The sequence below is a fragment of the Arvicanthis niloticus genome, chromosome 12 (assembly GCF_011762505.2).
Source record: "Arvicanthis niloticus isolate mArvNil1 chromosome 12, mArvNil1.pat.X, whole genome shotgun sequence".
In the NCBI taxonomy this organism is placed as follows: Eukaryota; Metazoa; Chordata; class Mammalia; order Rodentia; family Muridae; genus Arvicanthis; species Arvicanthis niloticus.
Genome location: NC_047669.1, coordinates 3703409 through 3720810, shown reverse-complemented (window position 1 = coordinate 3720810; position 17402 = coordinate 3703409). Strand labels below are relative to the sequence as shown.

Below are 17402 nucleotides of genomic sequence, written 5' to 3'. Positions count from 1 at the left end.
TCTGGATCTTTCAGCTCCATCTCCTAAATTCTGAGTGTCCAGAATGTTTTCCACCATGTCTAGCTTTAAATACAGAACTGGTGTGTGTGTGTGTGGGGGGGGGGGGTTCCTCCCTTTTTTTTTGAGACATGTTTTCAAGATCATCCTCCTACATAACGTCTTTGAGGTCAGCTTGGGGTCCGTGAGAACCTGTCCCAAACAGACAAACAAGGCCATCCCCAGTGGAATAGCAGCATTTTTAATGTGCTCAGAGTGAGGGAAACAGGGGAACTCAGGAATCCATTAACAGCAAAAGAGATCCTTGGAGTAAAGTTGGAATCAAAGCACCTTTAGATAAACAAAACTAAGATGACCTTCAGCCCTGAGCTTCAAGAAATACCAGAAGAAGGTCTTTGTGCTAAAAGAGAATGGTGTTGATGGAACTCAGTTCTTTCCAGGGGAAAGAGAGATGCTAAACAGCTGGGGGACCATGGTCCTCCGTCTCCTGCTCCCAAGTGCTGGGATGACAGGCATGCGCCACGATGCTGGGGGAACGTGGCCCTCTGTCTCCTGCTCCCAAGTGCTGGGATGACAGGCATGCGCCACGATGCTGGGGGAACGTGGCCCTCTGTCTCCTGCTCCCAAGTGCTGGGATGACAGGCATGCGTCACGATGCTGGGGGAACGTGGTCCTCTGTCTCCTGCTCCCAAGTGCTGGGATGACAGGCATGCGCCACGATACCCAGCCTGTCCAGTTTGTATGACATCTTTTATGGCAGGGTGATCCATGAGGCAAATAAACTATTACAACTCTTCCTCTGCACTGCTTTTCATGTTTCCCATCTGTTTAGTGATGGTGGTTGTAGGTTCTTGTCCAGGATCCATGACTAGCATTACACAGTTGGCTAGGTCTCCAGTACCCAAGCATAAGTTCATAAGGAGGAGGAGGAAGAGAAGGAAGGGGAAGGGAGGGTACATGGGCACAAAACATCTGAAATTATATAGGGAGGAATCTCTGGGGAAAGGGCAGCTCAGTGACCGCCCCTCCCCCTGCTCCCGGAAAGTTTAGGGTTGGGAGCCGGATATGCCAGGTAGGCACTGAGGGATGCTGGGAGAACCTGTAGGCCAGGTCTGCGTTGGTGTGTAAAATATGCACTTCAGTCCCTTGTCCCCCATCTGAAACCAAACAAAGACCAGCTGCCTGCAGCTTTTAAGAGCTGTCTTCCATGTAGGACAGGATATTTGTTATGTGTCTATTACTGTGATAAAACATGGTGGGGCAACTTATAGAAGGAGGGTTTCTGGGCTTACAATTTTAGAGAAATAAGAGTTCATTCATTACTATCATGACTTTTAAAATAGGTTTGGTTTTTTGGTTTTTTGTTTGTTTGTTTGTTTTGTTTTGTTTTGTTTTGTTTTTTGAGTCAGGGTCTCTCTGTGTAGCCCTGGCTGTCCTGATACTCACTCTGTAGACCAGGCTGGCCTGGAACTCAGAAATCCGCCTGCCTCTGCCTCCCAAGTGCTGGGATTAAAGGCATGGACCACCACTGCCCGACTATCATTGACTTTTAAACCTCAAAGCCCACCCTCAGAGATGTAAATCCTTCAGCAAAACCACACCTCCTAAACCTATGCAAATAGCGCCACCTACTGGGTTCAAATATTAAACATCTGAGCCTGGGGGTGGGGCAGTGTCATTCAATCCATCACAGTAATTCCTGTTGCTGTAAGTAACCCCTCAGCCACACTCCTAGTAACCCTACAAGTTAGACTTCAGTAGTGGTCTTACTCTGGCTATCACTGGTTCCCTACTTGGGGTGAGTATCAAGCTTGCTTGGTTGATACTTTCAGAGATAGTGTCACAAGACACTATAACACACACACACACACACACACACACACACACACACACACACACACACACACAAAGTGGCATTGCCCCAGTCAGCTCTAAGCAAGTTCAGAAGATACAAATAAGCCACATGCACAAATGACTGCCACCTGTACAGAGCCTGGCTCACTGACACCTCACCATGGTCCTGAGTGGCAGCATTGAAGGAGAAGTCCCCAAAGGCACAGCTTTGGCAGGGCACCATGTCATCTTCCTACAGGGAGAGAAATACAAGAGAAGGGAAACAAGGCCATGAGCAGGGGAAGAGGAAGACCCCGGCCTTGCTGTCCCATTCTGAGCAGCGCTCCCATGTGAGTGAGAGTAACTGGCCGCCTCACACCCTGGGCATTGTGGTTGGTTTAGGCACAGATGTTCTATGGTTCTACATGAAGGTCTACTAGACAAGGGTTCTACATCCAAGGGAACACATAAGACGTCTGGGGCTGTGGCAGCCAGTCTGTAACCATGAGGCAGGCTGAAAGGTCACACAGAGTTAGTAGTGCTACCCCTAAGCCTTTCAGATGACCACACTCTGGACACTCTTATGACAGAGGAGCCTCCGATGTCTGTCACTTCAAGTCTATAGAGTCCTCACTGTTGCTAGAGTGCAGTCCACAGAAGAACTTATAAGAGAACTTGGTAAAGTGGGAGATGGTGACTGGGTATGCTGCCTACTCTGGCAGCTAATGTTCCTGGGCCCTCACACCCAGTAACTGCTTAAATCCTGAGAACAAATCATTTTTCTTTTGAGACAGGTTCTCCCCATGTAGCTCTGGCTAGCCAGGAATTCACAAAGATCTGTCAGCCTCTCCCTCTCGAATGCTGGGATTAAAGGTACCGCCATACCAGGTCCCCCCCACCCCAAATACAGATCTCACCAGACTAGACTTTCCCCCACAGTAATCCTCTTGCCTCTGTCTCTGGAACCCCTAGAATCCTGCAACTATAGACTTAGCTCACCATTCTCAACATGTCCCCTTAGGAAGAACTCTTGATAGTTGATCAGTATTACAACATTAGACAAGCCACAGAGCTTAGTGAAAGTGAGTCTTGCTCTGTCTTGCAAGACGCACAAGATATTTCCAGAGTTCAAAAAACTAAGTGTCTTATGCAAAGTGCCAGAGGTCCAAAGCTTCATAATTGAGAATGACGTAAATTGGGCCAAGTATTTGCTCACGGTTGGGAAGAACAGCGAGCAGAAGTTATATTGTAGACAAAACAGAACTGGCCTGGGCAATGTGTGTGAGGGAGGTGAACGACGGAGCCAGGCAGGGCGTCAGGAACCTTATAACAGGAGATAACAAGAGTACTAGCCTTAGACAGGGGTAGGAAAATCTAGAAAGAAAACTCTAGAAAGAAGGCACAGAATTAGCGGCTTACGCTTTTGATCCCAGCACTCAGGAGACAAGAAACAGGCAAATCTTTATGAGTTAGAAGTCAGCCTCAGCTTCCTCCCCTTCCCCGACCTCCGCCCTGAGATGGTATTTTGCTACAGGAAGTTCAGACTGGGGATTCAAAGTGAGCAAGGACTGTCAAGTGGGGTTATCCTACTGACAGGGTGCTGAGCTCCCTCGAAGTAGGTGAGCTAGAAATCTTCATTCCAGGAATCTCCAGTTTCACAGGTAGCGACAGAACTACCCAGGGGCAGAGCGGTGGTGGAACCCTGTGAGTTAGAGGTTTCCAGGGTCTTGGCAACCCTCGGGGCAGGCGACTGTGCCATAGGAGATATAGATGGGGGGCTCCTGACCCCTCTGGACGTGGCGGAGCTCAGGGTTCCCTCCTCGCAGCGCAGTCCCCCTGTACCCAGACGGAGGGGCTCGCCCTCCTCCTTGGCTGGGGATTAGCTCTCTGAGGACTGACGACCGGATTAGCACGCGCGAACGCGGCGCCCGGTCTGGGGATTACCGCACCTCCCACCCCTCTATATATTCTGCCTCTCGTGCCGGCCGCCCGCGGGCATGGCGACTGCAGGCAGCGAGGCGAGCCGCAGGGACTCAGGGAGGCCTTGCCCTTTCTCCATCGAGCATATCCTCTCCAGCTTGCCGGAGCGCAGGCCCACGGCGCGGCCACCGCAGCCCGTCGGTGGTAGGAACCCCGCCGAGCCAGACGAACCCGTGGCGCCCGTCCCTGCTGCACCCTGTGCCTGCTGCTGCTGCTGCAACCCGCGCGCTGCGCCCCGCGGAACCCCGGAGACGGCGTCCGGGCCGGGTAAGTGCGCGCGTAGGGGCAAGGCTAGGCGGGGATCTCGCGGGGCAGCCGGAGGGGCAAGCCTGGCTCTTCCTAACCCTAACTCTAACCCTAACCCTACGTCTGACTGCACCCCACCCCTTCCCGCCCCGCAGGTTTGCGGCTAGCGTGGCCGCTGAGGCTGGCGCCGGTGTCGCCCTCCCACTTGACGGCGCCGAGCGCAGGCTCCCCGGCGTTGACTGGCACGAGCGGCCCCGGGCCGCAGCGGCGAACGCGGCGCCACCGCACCATCTTCAGTGAGGAGCAGCTGCAGGCGCTCGAGGCGCTCTTCGTACAGAACCAGTATCCCGACGTGGGCACGCGCGAACGCTTGGCGGTCCGCATCCGCCTGCGGGAGGAGCGCGTGGAGGTGGGTGTTCGGCCGGCAGCCTGGAGGCCAACTCCGGCGCCACTCTTCAAGACCGAACTTCCAGGCAGTGCTTCACCTCCTAGCGGTCTACAGTGGAAGGAGCCCTCCCCCCCTTACCCCCATGATCACCCGATGTGAGCGCGGGGCCAGTTCTTCCAGCACATACTATTTGGATGTCGCTGGAACTGGAAGGGGATAAGTGTCGTTTTCTCTGACTTTGTCCGGCTCCCCAGTTTCCCCTGATGATAAAATACGCGTTTGTTCCTGCCCCAGATGTGAGAAAATTTAGAAATGTGCAAAACTAGGCAGGCATGCATCTGTAATGTGCAAAACTAGCGGCATGCATCTGTAATCCCAACACTTGGGGAGACGGAAGCAGGAGGATCTTTGAGTTAATCAAAGTCATTCTCACATAGTGAGAAGCCACCTAAGTTACATGTGGTTGGGGGTTGGGGGAGAGAATGGGGAGATGGGGGAGACAGGAGGGTGGAGAGATATATCCTGGTTGCTACTGGGCTCAGGCTGGGAAGACAATGAAAGTAGTGAGTCTTGATCCTTTGTATATGAGGGAAGGAGGTGGCACAGATCTAGTCACCTCCATGGTGAAGCCTACCACCTGATCCACCTATCAGTCCTTCCAAAGTTCTTTTGATGGTGGGTCCTTGGGCCCTGAGCTGTCCTGGTCTCCCTCCTCCTCAGGTCTGGTTCAAGAACCGCCGGGCCAAGTGGCGACACCAAAAGCGTGCTTCTTCATCGAGGCTCCTGCCTGGGACTAAGAAACCTCACAAGGAAAGTTGTTGATGGTGTCCAGAGTTTCTTCTGGCTTTGGCGGTAGTGGAGCACAAGGAAGTAGGAGGGGCACCGACCTACTTAAACAGGAACTGAAGCTGCCAGTGCTGGGAGACAGTGGATCCAAAGCCTTCTCACCCATGAAGGGAGGGCATGTGGGGCAGGAACCAGAGACCTCCTGCAGGTAAAGTGCAGACACAGAGCAGGTGACTTCCTCAGCCGAAGGACGCAGAGCCTTCCTCCCCACCTCATGCCTGTCCTCAAGACTCCCTCTGCTCTGCTCTCCCACCTTCTTATGCAAGGCAGTGCTGTCTGCTCAGTCCTGGGCTTACTCTGTCCTCAAAGGCTCTGCACTGGGCCCTGGTGTCAGGACCTGTGGAAGAAGAAGGTTATAGCTGGTAATTTCCAGATCCCTGCATCTGCAGCCTTGAGCTGACGCCAATAAAAAAAAAAAAAAAAAAAAAAAACAAGATCTACAAAGACCACAGAATAGTCCAGGATTCCGAGTCTCAGGCTTTGTTTCCACACCGTTGAGGAGCTGGCTTCTCTCCCCCCTTTCCAGGGAGTTGGGTGGGGGGAATCAGCATGTGTTTCAGAGCACAGCTCCACAAGTCCCCGGTCCCTGTACCATGTTTCCCCCATCAGAATTAAAGCCTAGATGGTGGCAAGGCCTCCTAGGGATTGGCTCCCTTGGGCCTCTAGGCACTACCAACCAGCTTCACAGAAGGAGGGACTCTTTGGTTGTGTTCGTGCTTGTGCATGTGTGTGTGTTGCCTGCATATATATGTGCACGACATGTTTTCCTGGTGCCCATGGAGATCAGAAGAGGGTATTGAAACCCCTGAAAGTAGAGTTATGGATAGTTGTGTGCCACTGGGTAGGTGCTGGGAACTGAACTCAGATCCTCTGGAAAAGCCACAGATGCTTGTACAGATGAGCCATCTCTCCAGTCCCCTCCATGCTCTTCTTGATGTATCTTTTCCATCTTTGGGCTCCAGTTCCCTCCTCTTTGTCACATTTATCTCTGTCTCCAGTTCAGGCCTGTCTCTTGAGCTAGGTATTTGTCAGTCTGTCCCTCTGACAACACTTGGAAGCCTACAGACTCATTGCAGGCACCATATATACAGCAAGTCATTTCTCCATTCACTGGTCTGTTTAAGGCACATAAATCACAGAGTTCTTGATCACTGATTGCTTTCTGTCCATTTTCTAACATACCCAGTCCAGCCGATTTCACATGTAAACATATCAATAAACCCCAGAAACCAGTGTCTCTGCAGTTTCAGGCACACCAACCTCATGAAAGCTGCACTCCCTTGCACGATGACCATTGCAGGTTTCTCTGGTTTTCACATGAGCTCACTCTGGCCTCCCTGTAATTAAAAATAAAAATAGTATTTCTTGCCAGGACCCCAAAGATACTGTGCGACCTGGCTTTACCCCTCTGGTGTCATATCCTTTTTCATGAACTGTGTAACCAAAAGTCTGCTTTGCCTGCCTCCCTCCCACTGCTGGGCCTCTGCACGTGTCTATCAGTTCCATTGCCTGATGCTTATCCATTCACCTACAGTCTACAACCATCCTCTGCCTGGGAACATGCTACTTGACACGTCCTGTGTAGAAATTGTGTTCAGACTTCTTGCAGGTCACAGATGTAACTTTACACATTCGCAGGATGATTTACATGTGTTTTTTCTTTTGTATGGCCAACTCTATGGAGGCAGGGACATTGTCATAAAGTCCCCCAGTGACTCAGAATGAAGGAAGAGATCATTGGAAAAGCAAAACTGTAACAAATCGTTCTGGGTGAGAGCTTGTCTCATCTAATTCATGATCTCCCTTAGAAAGAAAGTTCCATGAATGCTTTCAGTGAGAACAGGCCTCTTCTGGGAAGCGCCCCCCCCCCCCCCCCCCGCAGGCAGGGACCTAATAAACCCAACTAGAAATCTAAGTACACTTTTGTTCTTTCTTTTCATTTAAATTTTATTAGATAGCTATAGATAACTATATGGGAAGAATTGTCTTAGAGTTCTTTTTCTGATTTTGGAAGTCATAAATAATCAAAATTTTTGAAGTATTTAAAAATGTTTGAAGCATCTGTAATTTAAAAGGAAAAAAAAATGGAACTTGTAACAGAGGGACTGTTACCCCACATCTCCCCCTAGCGATCACAGTCTAGACAGGCATGAGCGAAGCGGGTGGGGATAAAAAGACTACAACTTTCTTAAGATCCGGCGCTCCCAGTGACATCATTGGAGCGCCGGCTTTATTACAGAAATACTGCTTCTCCATTGGCTGGCTGTTGGTAGTGCCGACGCGGCCCGAGCGATTCTGGGATAGCGATGGGGACGCCCGGGGCCTCGGCGGGTTCTCTGTTTCTGTCCTCCGCGTCCGCGCCCCCGAGGAAGCGCGCGGCTGGGGAGGCCGGAGACGCCGGGGTTGCGAGAAGCAGGCAGCGGATCCTGGATGAAGAAGAGTACATCGAGGTACCAGCTCAGTGCGAGCGCTGGCGACTTCCGGGCCCCTCACCCGATTCGCGTTCCTCTCTAGTCCTTTGAATTTTTTCTGGTCCTGGCACTCTGAGCCACCCATGGAAGTGAAACAACTGTCTTTGGGGTTTGGGAAGCACTGAGAACGAAGAAAACGGGGTAGAAGTGGGAATCCAGTTTTCTGTTGAGGGTCAAGGAAATAGTTTTTTCTGTAGAATAGGTAAAATTTTGACATGGTTTTCGAGTGATGGCGAAGACGACTTTCTGGAAGGCTGTAAAATGTCAAAGGCTGGGGGTCCTGGAATTAGACAGTGGAACTGGCCATATCATTGAGAGAGTGGGTCTCAGTTGCTTCTCGAGTTTAAGGGTCCCACTGCGAATATGCTGGAGGACAGGCTGACATAGGGTTGGTTTTAGGCTGGTTAGATTTAGGATGCTTCTGGGCTATGCTGGCTTGTACCATCGCCATGCAGCTTCACAGCGAGGTCTGTCTGGAGGTGAAATCTTCCGGACTTCATCCTGTGGTGGCGGTAGTGGTGACTGTCTTTCAAGAGAAAGTATTAGACTGAAATACAAATTCATGGGTGGGATGAGGATGACAATATCCACATTAGTCTGGCTGGTGTTTTAAATGGAGCCAGCAAAGAGAAAGATCAGTTAGTAAGGGATTTCATGGGTTTCAAGAGATTGCTCAGTAATGTTAATTAATACATCAGAGCCATGTGGGATGAGTGGCCTTACTAGAAAACGCTTCTAAACTATCTTGCAGTCGTCCAGGTAGGCGGAAGGGAAAGGTCTAAGGAGTGGACTGTGAGTTAGGACTCCCAGATGCCAACTCTGGCCTTTGATCTGATTGCTTATGGCAGGGACTTCAGACAGTTATCCAGAGAGACTTCTTCCCTGATGTAGAGAAGCTACAAGCACAGAAGGAGTACCTGGAGGCTGAGGAAAATGGAGATTTGGAGCGCATGCGCCAGATTGCCATCAAGTTTGGCTCTGCCCTGGGCAAGATATCTCGGGAACCTCCACCACCCTGTAAGAGGATGCTGCGGTAGAGGGCGTAGGGGAAAGTCTGTTGTCACGTAAGGCTCACTCTGATTTCTGTTCTGCTTCCCTCAGATGTCACTCCAGCCACCTTTGAAACTCCTGAGGTACACCCGGGCTCTAGTGTGCTGGGCAGCAAGCCCCGACCCCAGGGCCGAGACCTAGATGATGGTGAGTGAACTCACTCTTGGTTTCATGGCCAGGACTGCTTGGGACTCATATTCTTGTGAATTTTCTCAGGGTCACATTTCATCCTTGAGGGGTCTCCTAAGCATCATTTTGGGGATCAGAGACACTGGTCTGGGAGGCAGAAGAGCTGAGGCCAGCTCCTAGTTATAGAGGAACTGTGTTCTCTGGCCTATCTTTGGTAGGAGAGCCCAGTACCGTCACCAGTCTGCATTCAGTGTCCCAGCCTTTGCCTTATGGGCATTGTGGGCTTACAAGGCTCTCCACTGATGTCTCCTGAAGATGCCTCAGGCCCCTTCTACCTCCATATTTCCAAGGCAGTTGCTTATGTGTCTCTCTCCCTTCAGGTCAGTATTCAGGTGTTACCTGTTTGGGCTTAGAGGCAGAAGCTAGTCTGGACTCTGGGTTCTTGACCTTCTGTGTAAAGTTGGCGCCACCTGGGGCTCTGTCCTTACTGACTGCCTTTGGTTTCCTGATTTGTCTGTTTTGTTGAGACCAGAGAGTCTCACTGTGTTTCCCTCACTGTTAGGGGGCATTTCTGTTTATTGCCCCTCACCCCAATTACTAACTGGCAAGTTGTCCCAGAGAGCAGGGTCTAGGTCTTGCTTCCAATTTGAAGAATGTTCTTCTTTATACATATATTTTACCAGTAAATCTAAGAGTCCTTGTAATTACACATGTGGGAAACAGGCTTCAAAAGGCTGTAACTTCCATTGGTGTCAGAATAACAATAGAATGGAGCCCAGGTTTGCCCCTTCATTTCCTTTTTTTGTTTTTGTTTTTTGGAGACAGGGTTTCTCTGTGTAGCCCTGACTGTCTTGGACCTCACTCTGTAGACCAGGCTGGCCCCGAACTCAGAAATCTGTCTGCCTCTGCTTCCCAAGTGCTGGGACTAAAGGCATACACCACCACTGCCTGGCTGTCCTTTCTATTTTTTTGAGACAAGATTTCTCTGTGTAGCCTTTGCTGGCCTAGAGATTGCTCTGTAGATCAGGCTGACCTTGAACTCAGATAATCTGTCTGACTCCGACTCCTGAGTGCTGGGATTAAAGGCTTGTGCTACCACCACCTGGCCTAAGTTTGCCCTTTTCTGACCTCAGGACTTGGACTTATAACGACTGTGTTTGGCTGGCACACAGCTAGTGGTCAAAAGCTGTCAGTAGAATGGATGAGAAACCTCAGCTTCCCCCGTCCCCCTGAGACTTGCAGTGCTACCTCTATAAGAGGATCACTTTCCCTGTTAGCAGGGATCAAGGTGCTATGCTTGATTTTTTGGCCCAGGGTCTGTGTGGGGCTCCCTGGAGCCCTGGGCCATATGGACTCCTGCCTTAGGAATTAAATGTCGGGCTAGAGAGATGTCTCAGTGGTTAAGAGCACTGACTGCTCTTCCAGAGGTCCTGAGTTCAATTCCCAGCAACCACATCGTGGCTCGCAACCATCTGTAATGGGATCTGATGCCCTCTTCTGGTGTGTCTGGAAACAGCTACAGTGCACTCATATAAATAAAAAGAAAAATCTTTAAAAAAAAAAAAAAAAAGAGGAATTAACTGTCATAACCCAACAACTGAGTGGCCACCACTCAGCCGTAATATCAGTCAGAAAGGGAAGGGGAAGACAATTCCAGGCAGGAAGGAGAGTTCACAGGGCTCTGGAAGTAGATCCTACAGGGTTAATATACTTTGGGCAGAGGAGGCGCCTACTAAGCTATTGTCATGAGCTCTTGCTTTAGGGTCTGCCCCCTGCCCCTTCACTAGTCAACCAGATCCTAGACTTCTCTTGGCATCCAGCAGATGAAGGGAGCTGGCAGTCAGCTGTGGCTGCCACCTGGATCTGCCTGAACAGTCAGAGTTTGTCTGTCACCTCCAGGAGCTCTTACAACATGGGGTGGTCTCCTCAGCCCTACAGTGGTAATCAAGCTGTGTGTGGTATTGTGTTTCCCTACTTGTGACCCTAGCAGGCGAGGCTGGAGAGGAGGAGGAGAAGGAGCCGCTGCCCAGCCTGGATGTCTTCTTGAGCCGCTACACAAGTGAAGACAACGCCTCCTTCCAGGAGATCATGGAGGTGGCCAAGGAAAAAAGCCATGCCCGCCATGCATGGCTCTACCAGGCTGAGGAGGAATTTGAGAAGGTAGTCCTGGAGCTTGAGACAAAGGCACCTTCTTTTGGGATGGAGTCCCAGGGCCACAGGTACAGCGTCTGGTTGCCTCTCTGACCCTACTTTCCCCCCGTGTCACTATAGCGACAGAAAGATAATCTTGAACTCCCATCGGCAGAGCACCAAGCCATTGAGAGCAGTCAGGCTGGAGTGGAGACCTGGAAGTACAAGGCCAAGAACTCTCTCATGTACTATCCCGAGGGTGAGTGAACAGGGCTGAGGACGGGACAGAAGACAAGGGCTACAGTGGTCTGTCTTGTTACCTTTGAGCCAGCTTTTAAAGTCTGTGTGTATATGTCCACTTGCAGCATGGACCCCAGAGAAGTCCTGGTCCATCTTGGGGTTGGGGAAATGTGTGATGTTTTTGGGACATTACAGTCTCCTCTACTGCTTTGTTGAGGGTCTGTGAACTAAGGTACCTCTACTGTGCCCTGCCGGAGTGACTTGGCTAAGGAGGTATGCTCTCAGCCTTCAGTCTGCATGACTGTAAGGTTGAGGTGAGACATGGGGCTTCCCACCCCTTGGGTCCCTGCTACCTTTTTTTCCTTTGGTAGGTGTTCCTGATGAAGAGCAGTTGTTCAAGAAGCCACGGCAGATAGTGCATAAGAACACACGCTTCCTCCGGGACCCCTTCAGTCAGGCTCTGAGTAGGTCCCAGCTTCAGCAGGCAGCTGCCCTCAATGCCCAGGTGAGTTAGCAGAGCCACCAGGCCACTGAGCAGGTGCACTGGGAAAACTGTGGAGAGGTATAGCCTCTCCCACTGTGGCTGTCCCTTTAAATTAAGATTTTCATGAGGCTAGATGGAGCTTAATTGGCAGAACTACTGCCACCCCTGTGTGGCAGGACCTGTATCTCCTTTTGTCCCCTTCCATTGGTGCTAGACATATGACTTATGGGTCCAACCCTGTACCAGCCCCTATGATGTTGGCCAGAGAGGAGAGAAGCTTCTGGAGGGTGTGTATATATATATATATATATATATATATATATATATATATATATATATGTACACACACACACACACACCCCATACATATATAATATATATCATACCTATTTAGCAGTCAGCGAGCTGAGTAGAGCAGTGTATACTGGGAAGTGCCAGAAAGAGCCTGACCACTGAGAGCCTGGGATCAGGATGAGTAAGTGACCTCAGAGTATCCCTGATCATCATGGGGTTGGAGGCGAACCAGGAGATGGGAAGACTCAGATGCCGCAGGGGGAGAGCCAGCCCTGGCCCTCTGTAGCATTGTAACCCAAGAGGCTCTTCCTTGGGTAGGGGAAAGGGGCACCCTTTGCTTGACGTTCACTGCTACACTTCCTCAACATCCTTGAAGAAAGGGGGTCTTCCCTCTCTCCTGGAGCCCCAGCTCTTTTCCAGGGAGGAGAAGTGTGTCCGTCGTGTACCTCAGCACTTACCATAGTCAGCTGTGGAGAACCCTTTAACACTGGTCTCTCTCTGCTCTTCCAGCACAAACAGGGCAAGGTTGGCCCTGATGGCAAGGAACTCATTCCCCAGGAGTCCCCCAGAGTGGGCGGCTTTGGATTTGTTGCCACTCCTTCTCCTGCTCCTGGTAAGAAATAGGTTATAAGTCCAGGCTGGACAGGGCTGTGCACAGGCTAGACTCTCCCAAGTGTGACCTGAAATGTTTCAGGTCTTGCCTGTGGTGTGAATGGACAGAATAGTTCTTATAGATCTAAATTTGGAGAGTTCTGCAGGTGGAGAGGTTCTGGACACTCGTCCTACAGTCTCCGCAAAGGAGGCAGGTGAAACTTGGCTGTCCTTGGTGCCCCACTGCACGCTGGCCTCTACACCAGGTGCTGGTTGCTGTAATGTGGTGCCAGAGGGTGTCATATAATGTGATACCGTATGAAGGCGCCATATGGTTGCACTGGCATTTAGGAAACCTTGGAAAGCAAGAGTGTTTTCTTCCATTGACACCCTTGGCCCTGTGCTAGGATGGGGTCCAGTAGACCTGCCTTCCTTGCCATCTTGCCTTGGGGCTCTGCTGTCTTTGAATTTTCTCTTCAAATGGTGAGGGAGTTCGTCTGTTGTCCTTAGTGTCAGCGAGCTACATTTATTAGGGAGAAGGATCACTCCCGCTAGGTGCTCTGGCCTGACGTGCATGTTCTCCCTCTGCAGGTGTGAATGAGTCCCCACTGATGACATGGGGAGAGGTTGAGAATACGCCCCTGCGAGTTGAAGGATCCGAGAGCCCCTATGTGGACAGGACACCTGGACCCACGTTCAAGGTGCGCTGTGCTGGGCGGGGATCTGTCTGGGACTCAGTTTGGATGCCTTAGTACCAACTGCTCGGGACTCGGCACACACACTGGACTTCTGCAGAAGAGGGCATTATGGTAGGACTGTCAGAGATTTGGAAGAGTGGAGGCTATGCCATGGCAATAAGGCAGGCCTGGAGGCTACACTGTCACAGAGTCAGACCAGGAACTCCAGCTGCCCTGTGGGCATGAAGACTGTGGGATACCATGTGCGTCCCCAGAAGGACTAGCCTCTGGTTACATAGCATAGTTAAAGATTCTCAAGATAGTACAGTATGAATCCAGTATTGTAGGTGTGGATAGAATGGAGGTCAAGACCTAGAGCAGACCAGAAAGTCCAAGTCAGATAGGGCCTGGTGTGCATCATGTGACCCCTGTCAGGTGAGCAGGAAACTAAGGTAGGCAGACAGCACATACAGTCAGGTGCCCCTGCTGGCATAGATGAGTGGGCAGGTAGTGCCCCTGAGAGCTCTGGGGAGAAAACGTACAGTGTCCAGGGCTATCGGGAGTTTGTGGATGAAACAGTGTCTGGTGTAGTTCGGAAAGTGAACAAAGTACACCCTGGTACTTGAGGGTGTACGTACTCTGAGAGTGCTGAGCCCCAGTGACTCACAGTTTGCATGGGCAGGCCAAGAATGTGAATCCTTGGAAACCCAACAGGATCAAACACAGTGTTGAATAAATATATAGATATGCTTTAGTGCCTGGGTCACAGATCATCTTAAGCCAGGCCTTCCAAACTGCCTGTGATCAGTTTGGAATGTGGTGGGGAGGGGTCATGTTAGTGCAGCAGTGGAGTCAGTCACTGGGCGCAGTACAGCTCTCAGAAAGCAAATGTCAGATTTGTGCTGTGATCCTGACACAACTTTCCTTGACCAAGTCAGCAGGGCCCGTGACATGGCCCTGGGGGTTCCCTGGAGCACATTGTAGAGGTGGTGGATTACACACATAGACAAGTCACAGGCAGAGATTTTGGAGGTCTTGGTTATAGACTGTGTCTGGGATGTAAGATACCTAAGACAAATGTGAGACAGGAACACACAAGATGCTGTGTGGCCCAAGGCTCTGACCGGCTGCACAGGAGACAACGCTAGACCCTCAGTGACCTCTACCAAGGCAGAGAATTCTGAGACAAAATAAGCCCTGGGCCAGCTCTGCAGGGGACAGAGCAGATGTAGCCTGTGTCCTTTGTTGCCCAAGTGTCAAGCAGGATGGACAAAGAGTGGAGGGTATGGAAAGATGGTACAGGATTGCCAGGCCTTTGGGGATAAAGTAAACTAGGTCCTGAGTATTGGTAACAGCAAAGTAAGTTCCAAAAAAGTGAAGACCTTCAATATAGCCGGGTGGTGGTGGTGCACACCTTTAATCCCAGCACTTGGGAGGCAGAGGTAGGCGGATTTCTGAGTTCGAGGCCAGCCTGGTCTACAGAGTGAGTTCCAGGACAGCCAGGGCTACACAGAGAAACCCTGTCTTGAAAAACCAAAAAAAAAAAAAAAAAAAAGACGACCTTCAATATAAACAATTGTAAAAGTAAAAGCAGCTAGAAGATAACACAGTTACACTGTCACTGTTTGGTTGGTTGGTTTTGTTCTTGTTTGTGTTGTGCTGGGGATTTTATCCAGGACCTGGTTCCTGTGCACACCCTCCATCTCTTTGAGCATCTAAAGTGCTGGGATTAGCTCTTATGTTTTTGTTTCTTGAGAGGGGGTTTCCATATGTAGCTCAGATTTGTCTGCAACTCACTGTGTGGATCAAACTCAGAGATCTGCCTCCCAAGTGTTGAGATTGAAGGCATGCACCGCCACTCCCAGCTCTCAACCTCTCATTTTCTTTTGTTTTATATTTATTATTTGTGTGAGTATGTGTGTAAGCATTTATGCATGGCACATACCACAGCCCGTGTGGAGGTCAGAGGACAACCTGTAAGAAAGAGTGCTTCTTTCTCTCTTCCCACCCTTGGGGTCTCAGGAGAGGGTTCAAACCAGGTTGTCAGTTTTTTAGCAAACACCTTTACCCACTGAGCCATTTGGAGTTGTTTGTTTTTTTAACATAGGGTCTCACTTGGTAGCTCAGGGTGTCCTGAAATTCTCTAGTCTCCTGCAAGTTGCTGGGATTGCAGGAATACACCACCATGTCCAGTTGGGGGTTGAGGTGTTGGGAAGGTGCCTTTTGATAGTCTATTGGGAAAGGCGAGTGGCTGGGACTGTAGCAGCCACGAGGGAAAGGTGGCACAGTAGCTGGTCTTCTGGATAATGAACTACCTGGCCAGGTAACAGGTCCAGCACAGGTCACCCATATGTCTGCTGCCTTGTAGATCTTGGAGCCAGGACGCAGAGAGCGTCTGGGCCTGAAGATGGCCAATGAAGCAGCTGCCAAAAACCGGGCCAAGAAGCAGGAAGCATTGCGGAGAGTTACAGAGAACTTGGCCAGGTGAGAGGCAGCTGGGTCCTTGGGTAGGAGTCGGGGTAGAGATAAGTGTGCCTGCTTCATTCCTACTCTCGCCACCTCCGAGGCCATGTGTGTGCACAGCTCGCGGGACAGAGCCCAGGGTGCCCGCAGAGTCCTGTAAGTACTGTGGCTGCTTCTCCACTGCAGAATGTGTGTGGAGCAGGCTGGGAGGTCCTCTCTATCATCTTCCCTCAGTATCCTCCTTGGCCTTTCCCTAAGAGGTACCTTTTGGCTCCTTACCCAACTACAAGCTCCTGTTAGTCCTGTGGGTCAGTGTCATTCGAGTTACATAGAGGTAGGAGACTCCATCTCTCAAAAGTCTGTGTTCTGTTCAGCCCCACAGCCAAAGGAAGCAGTTCCGTAGGGCCTCAGGTTTGGCCTGACTGCTGTGTGAACAGTGTTATCGTTCTCAGCTCACAGTGACCATGTCTCTTGATAGGGCTCCCCTTGAGGGGCTGAGGGAGGCTTTGCCTTAAGCAGCCCTTACCCTCTAATATGGTTGCTTTCTTCTGTCCCTTCTCTACAGTCTTACTCCCAAAGGCCTGAGCCCAGCCATGTCCCCAGCCCTACAGCGCCTCGTAAGCAGGACAGCCAGCAAGTACACAGATCGTGCCCTGCGGGCCAGCTATACACCATCCCCAGCACGCTCTACCCACCTCAAGACCCCAGCTGGTGGGCCGCAGACACCCACAAGCACACCAGCCCCTGGGTCTGCTACACGTACACCCCTCACACAGGACCCAACCTCCATCACAGACAATCTGCTGCAGCTCCCTGCCCGGCGCAAAGCTTCAGACTTCTTTTAGAGCCAGGCCTGGCTGGACCTGTGGATGTTTTGTGGGACACTTTGTGGAGCATCTAGGTCAGCTTTCTACTCCTCAGAGGATTCCAGGCCTTGGAGACCCAGACCACGGGCAGTTGATTATTCCAAGAACCACAAGTATATTGTGCTGTGCCCGGGCCAGGTTGGCACATTACACTGGCCACTCCCTTGGGAATATGGCATTGGTGCTGTCCCCCAGGGCCCTGCTGAAAATGCCTTCTAGTTAACCCCTAACTGAACCCTCATTAAAGAATACCTGGCACTGTCTGGCCAGGCTGCTGATCCATGTCCTGGGGTCCATGTCGGTGTCTTAGGACCTCGGGGTTAGAAGCAAGGGTCTCTAGGGGAGGAGACTTTGGCTCACAGAGCTGCCTTCTACGCTGAGATCACCCTGAGCCTTCCACTGCAAAGGGTAGCACAGACCCCAAAAGTTGTGCCATTGAGCTTGTGGGCCTCCCAGTCAGGGCTAGGCATTCGGTTTGTTGGTTACGGGCTCTGGTAGGACCTGTATGTCAGGCTCACCAGGACCAGTCCCCTTCCTGTGACTTGAGCCAGTACCTCCCAGCAACCTGGCTGCCTCCCTGTCCTCTTCTCTGCTTGACCCAGTGTTCTTTAGCTCTGCCTACTGGACTCTGCTGAGGCACCAGCTTTACCTCGGCCTGAGCTGTACTTTGAGAAGAGTGTGTGCTCCCTGCAAACCTGCAAACGCCATGCGTGCCAG

At 51.1% G+C, this 17402-nt stretch overlaps 2 protein-coding genes across 3 annotated transcripts; both read left to right on the top strand.

The window, feature by feature from the left end:
• Window positions 1-3794: 3794 nt before the first annotated feature.
• Window positions 3795-7129, top strand: Gsc2 (goosecoid homeobox 2). The gene is made up of 3 exons (XM_034515785.2): window positions 3795-4077; window positions 4212-4465; window positions 5165-7129. Exons 1-3 carry the CDS (start codon window positions 3828-3830, stop codon window positions 5264-5266), a joined length of 606 nt encoding a protein of 201 aa, XP_034371676.1. The 5' UTR covers window positions 3795-3827; the 3' UTR covers window positions 5267-7129.
• A 426-nt stretch (window positions 7130-7555) lies between these two features.
• Window positions 7556-16969, top strand: Ess2 (ess-2 spliceosome associated protein). Of its 2 annotated transcripts, none has more exons than XM_034515598.2 (10): window positions 7556-7740; window positions 8610-8778; window positions 8863-8958; window positions 10931-11100; window positions 11212-11329; window positions 11682-11815; window positions 12599-12701; window positions 13271-13380; window positions 15725-15840; window positions 16385-16821. In XM_034515598.2, the coding sequence occupies exons 1-10, from the start codon at window positions 7597-7599 to the stop codon at window positions 16662-16664; spliced, it is 1440 nt and encodes a 479-aa protein (XP_034371489.1). In that variant the 5' UTR covers window positions 7556-7596; the 3' UTR covers window positions 16665-16821. The 2 variants fall into 2 exon arrangements, with proteins under 2 accessions (XP_034371489.1, XP_034371488.1); XM_034515597.2 differs by having other exon boundaries at window positions 7557-7740; window positions 10928-11100; window positions 16385-16969.
• The last annotated feature ends 433 nt before the right edge of the window (window positions 16970-17402 follow it).

Excerpts from the sequence above, each read along its gene's own strand:
- Ess2 (XM_034515597.2), top strand. The coding sequence starts at position 7,597 with ATGGGGACGCCCGGGGCCTCGGCGGGTTCTCTGTTTCTGTCCTCCGCG. Across the intron at positions 11,330-11,681 it reads TCTCATGTACTATCCCGAGG|GTGTTCCTGATGAAGAGCAG; the intron begins GTGAGTGAACAG and ends TTCCTTTGGTAG. Across the intron at positions 11,816-12,598 it reads CAGCTGCCCTCAATGCCCAG|CACAAACAGGGCAAGGTTGG; the intron begins GTGAGTTAGCAG and ends CTGCTCTTCCAG.
- Gsc2 (XM_034515785.2), top strand. The coding sequence starts at position 3,828 with ATGGCGACTGCAGGCAGCGAGGCGAGCCGCAGGGACTCAGGGAGGCCT. Across the intron at positions 4,078-4,211 it reads GGAGACGGCGTCCGGGCCGG|GTTTGCGGCTAGCGTGGCCG; the intron begins GTAAGTGCGCGC and ends CCCGCCCCGCAG. Across the intron at positions 4,466-5,164 it reads TGCGGGAGGAGCGCGTGGAG|GTCTGGTTCAAGAACCGCCG; the intron begins GTGGGTGTTCGG and ends CCTCCTCCTCAG.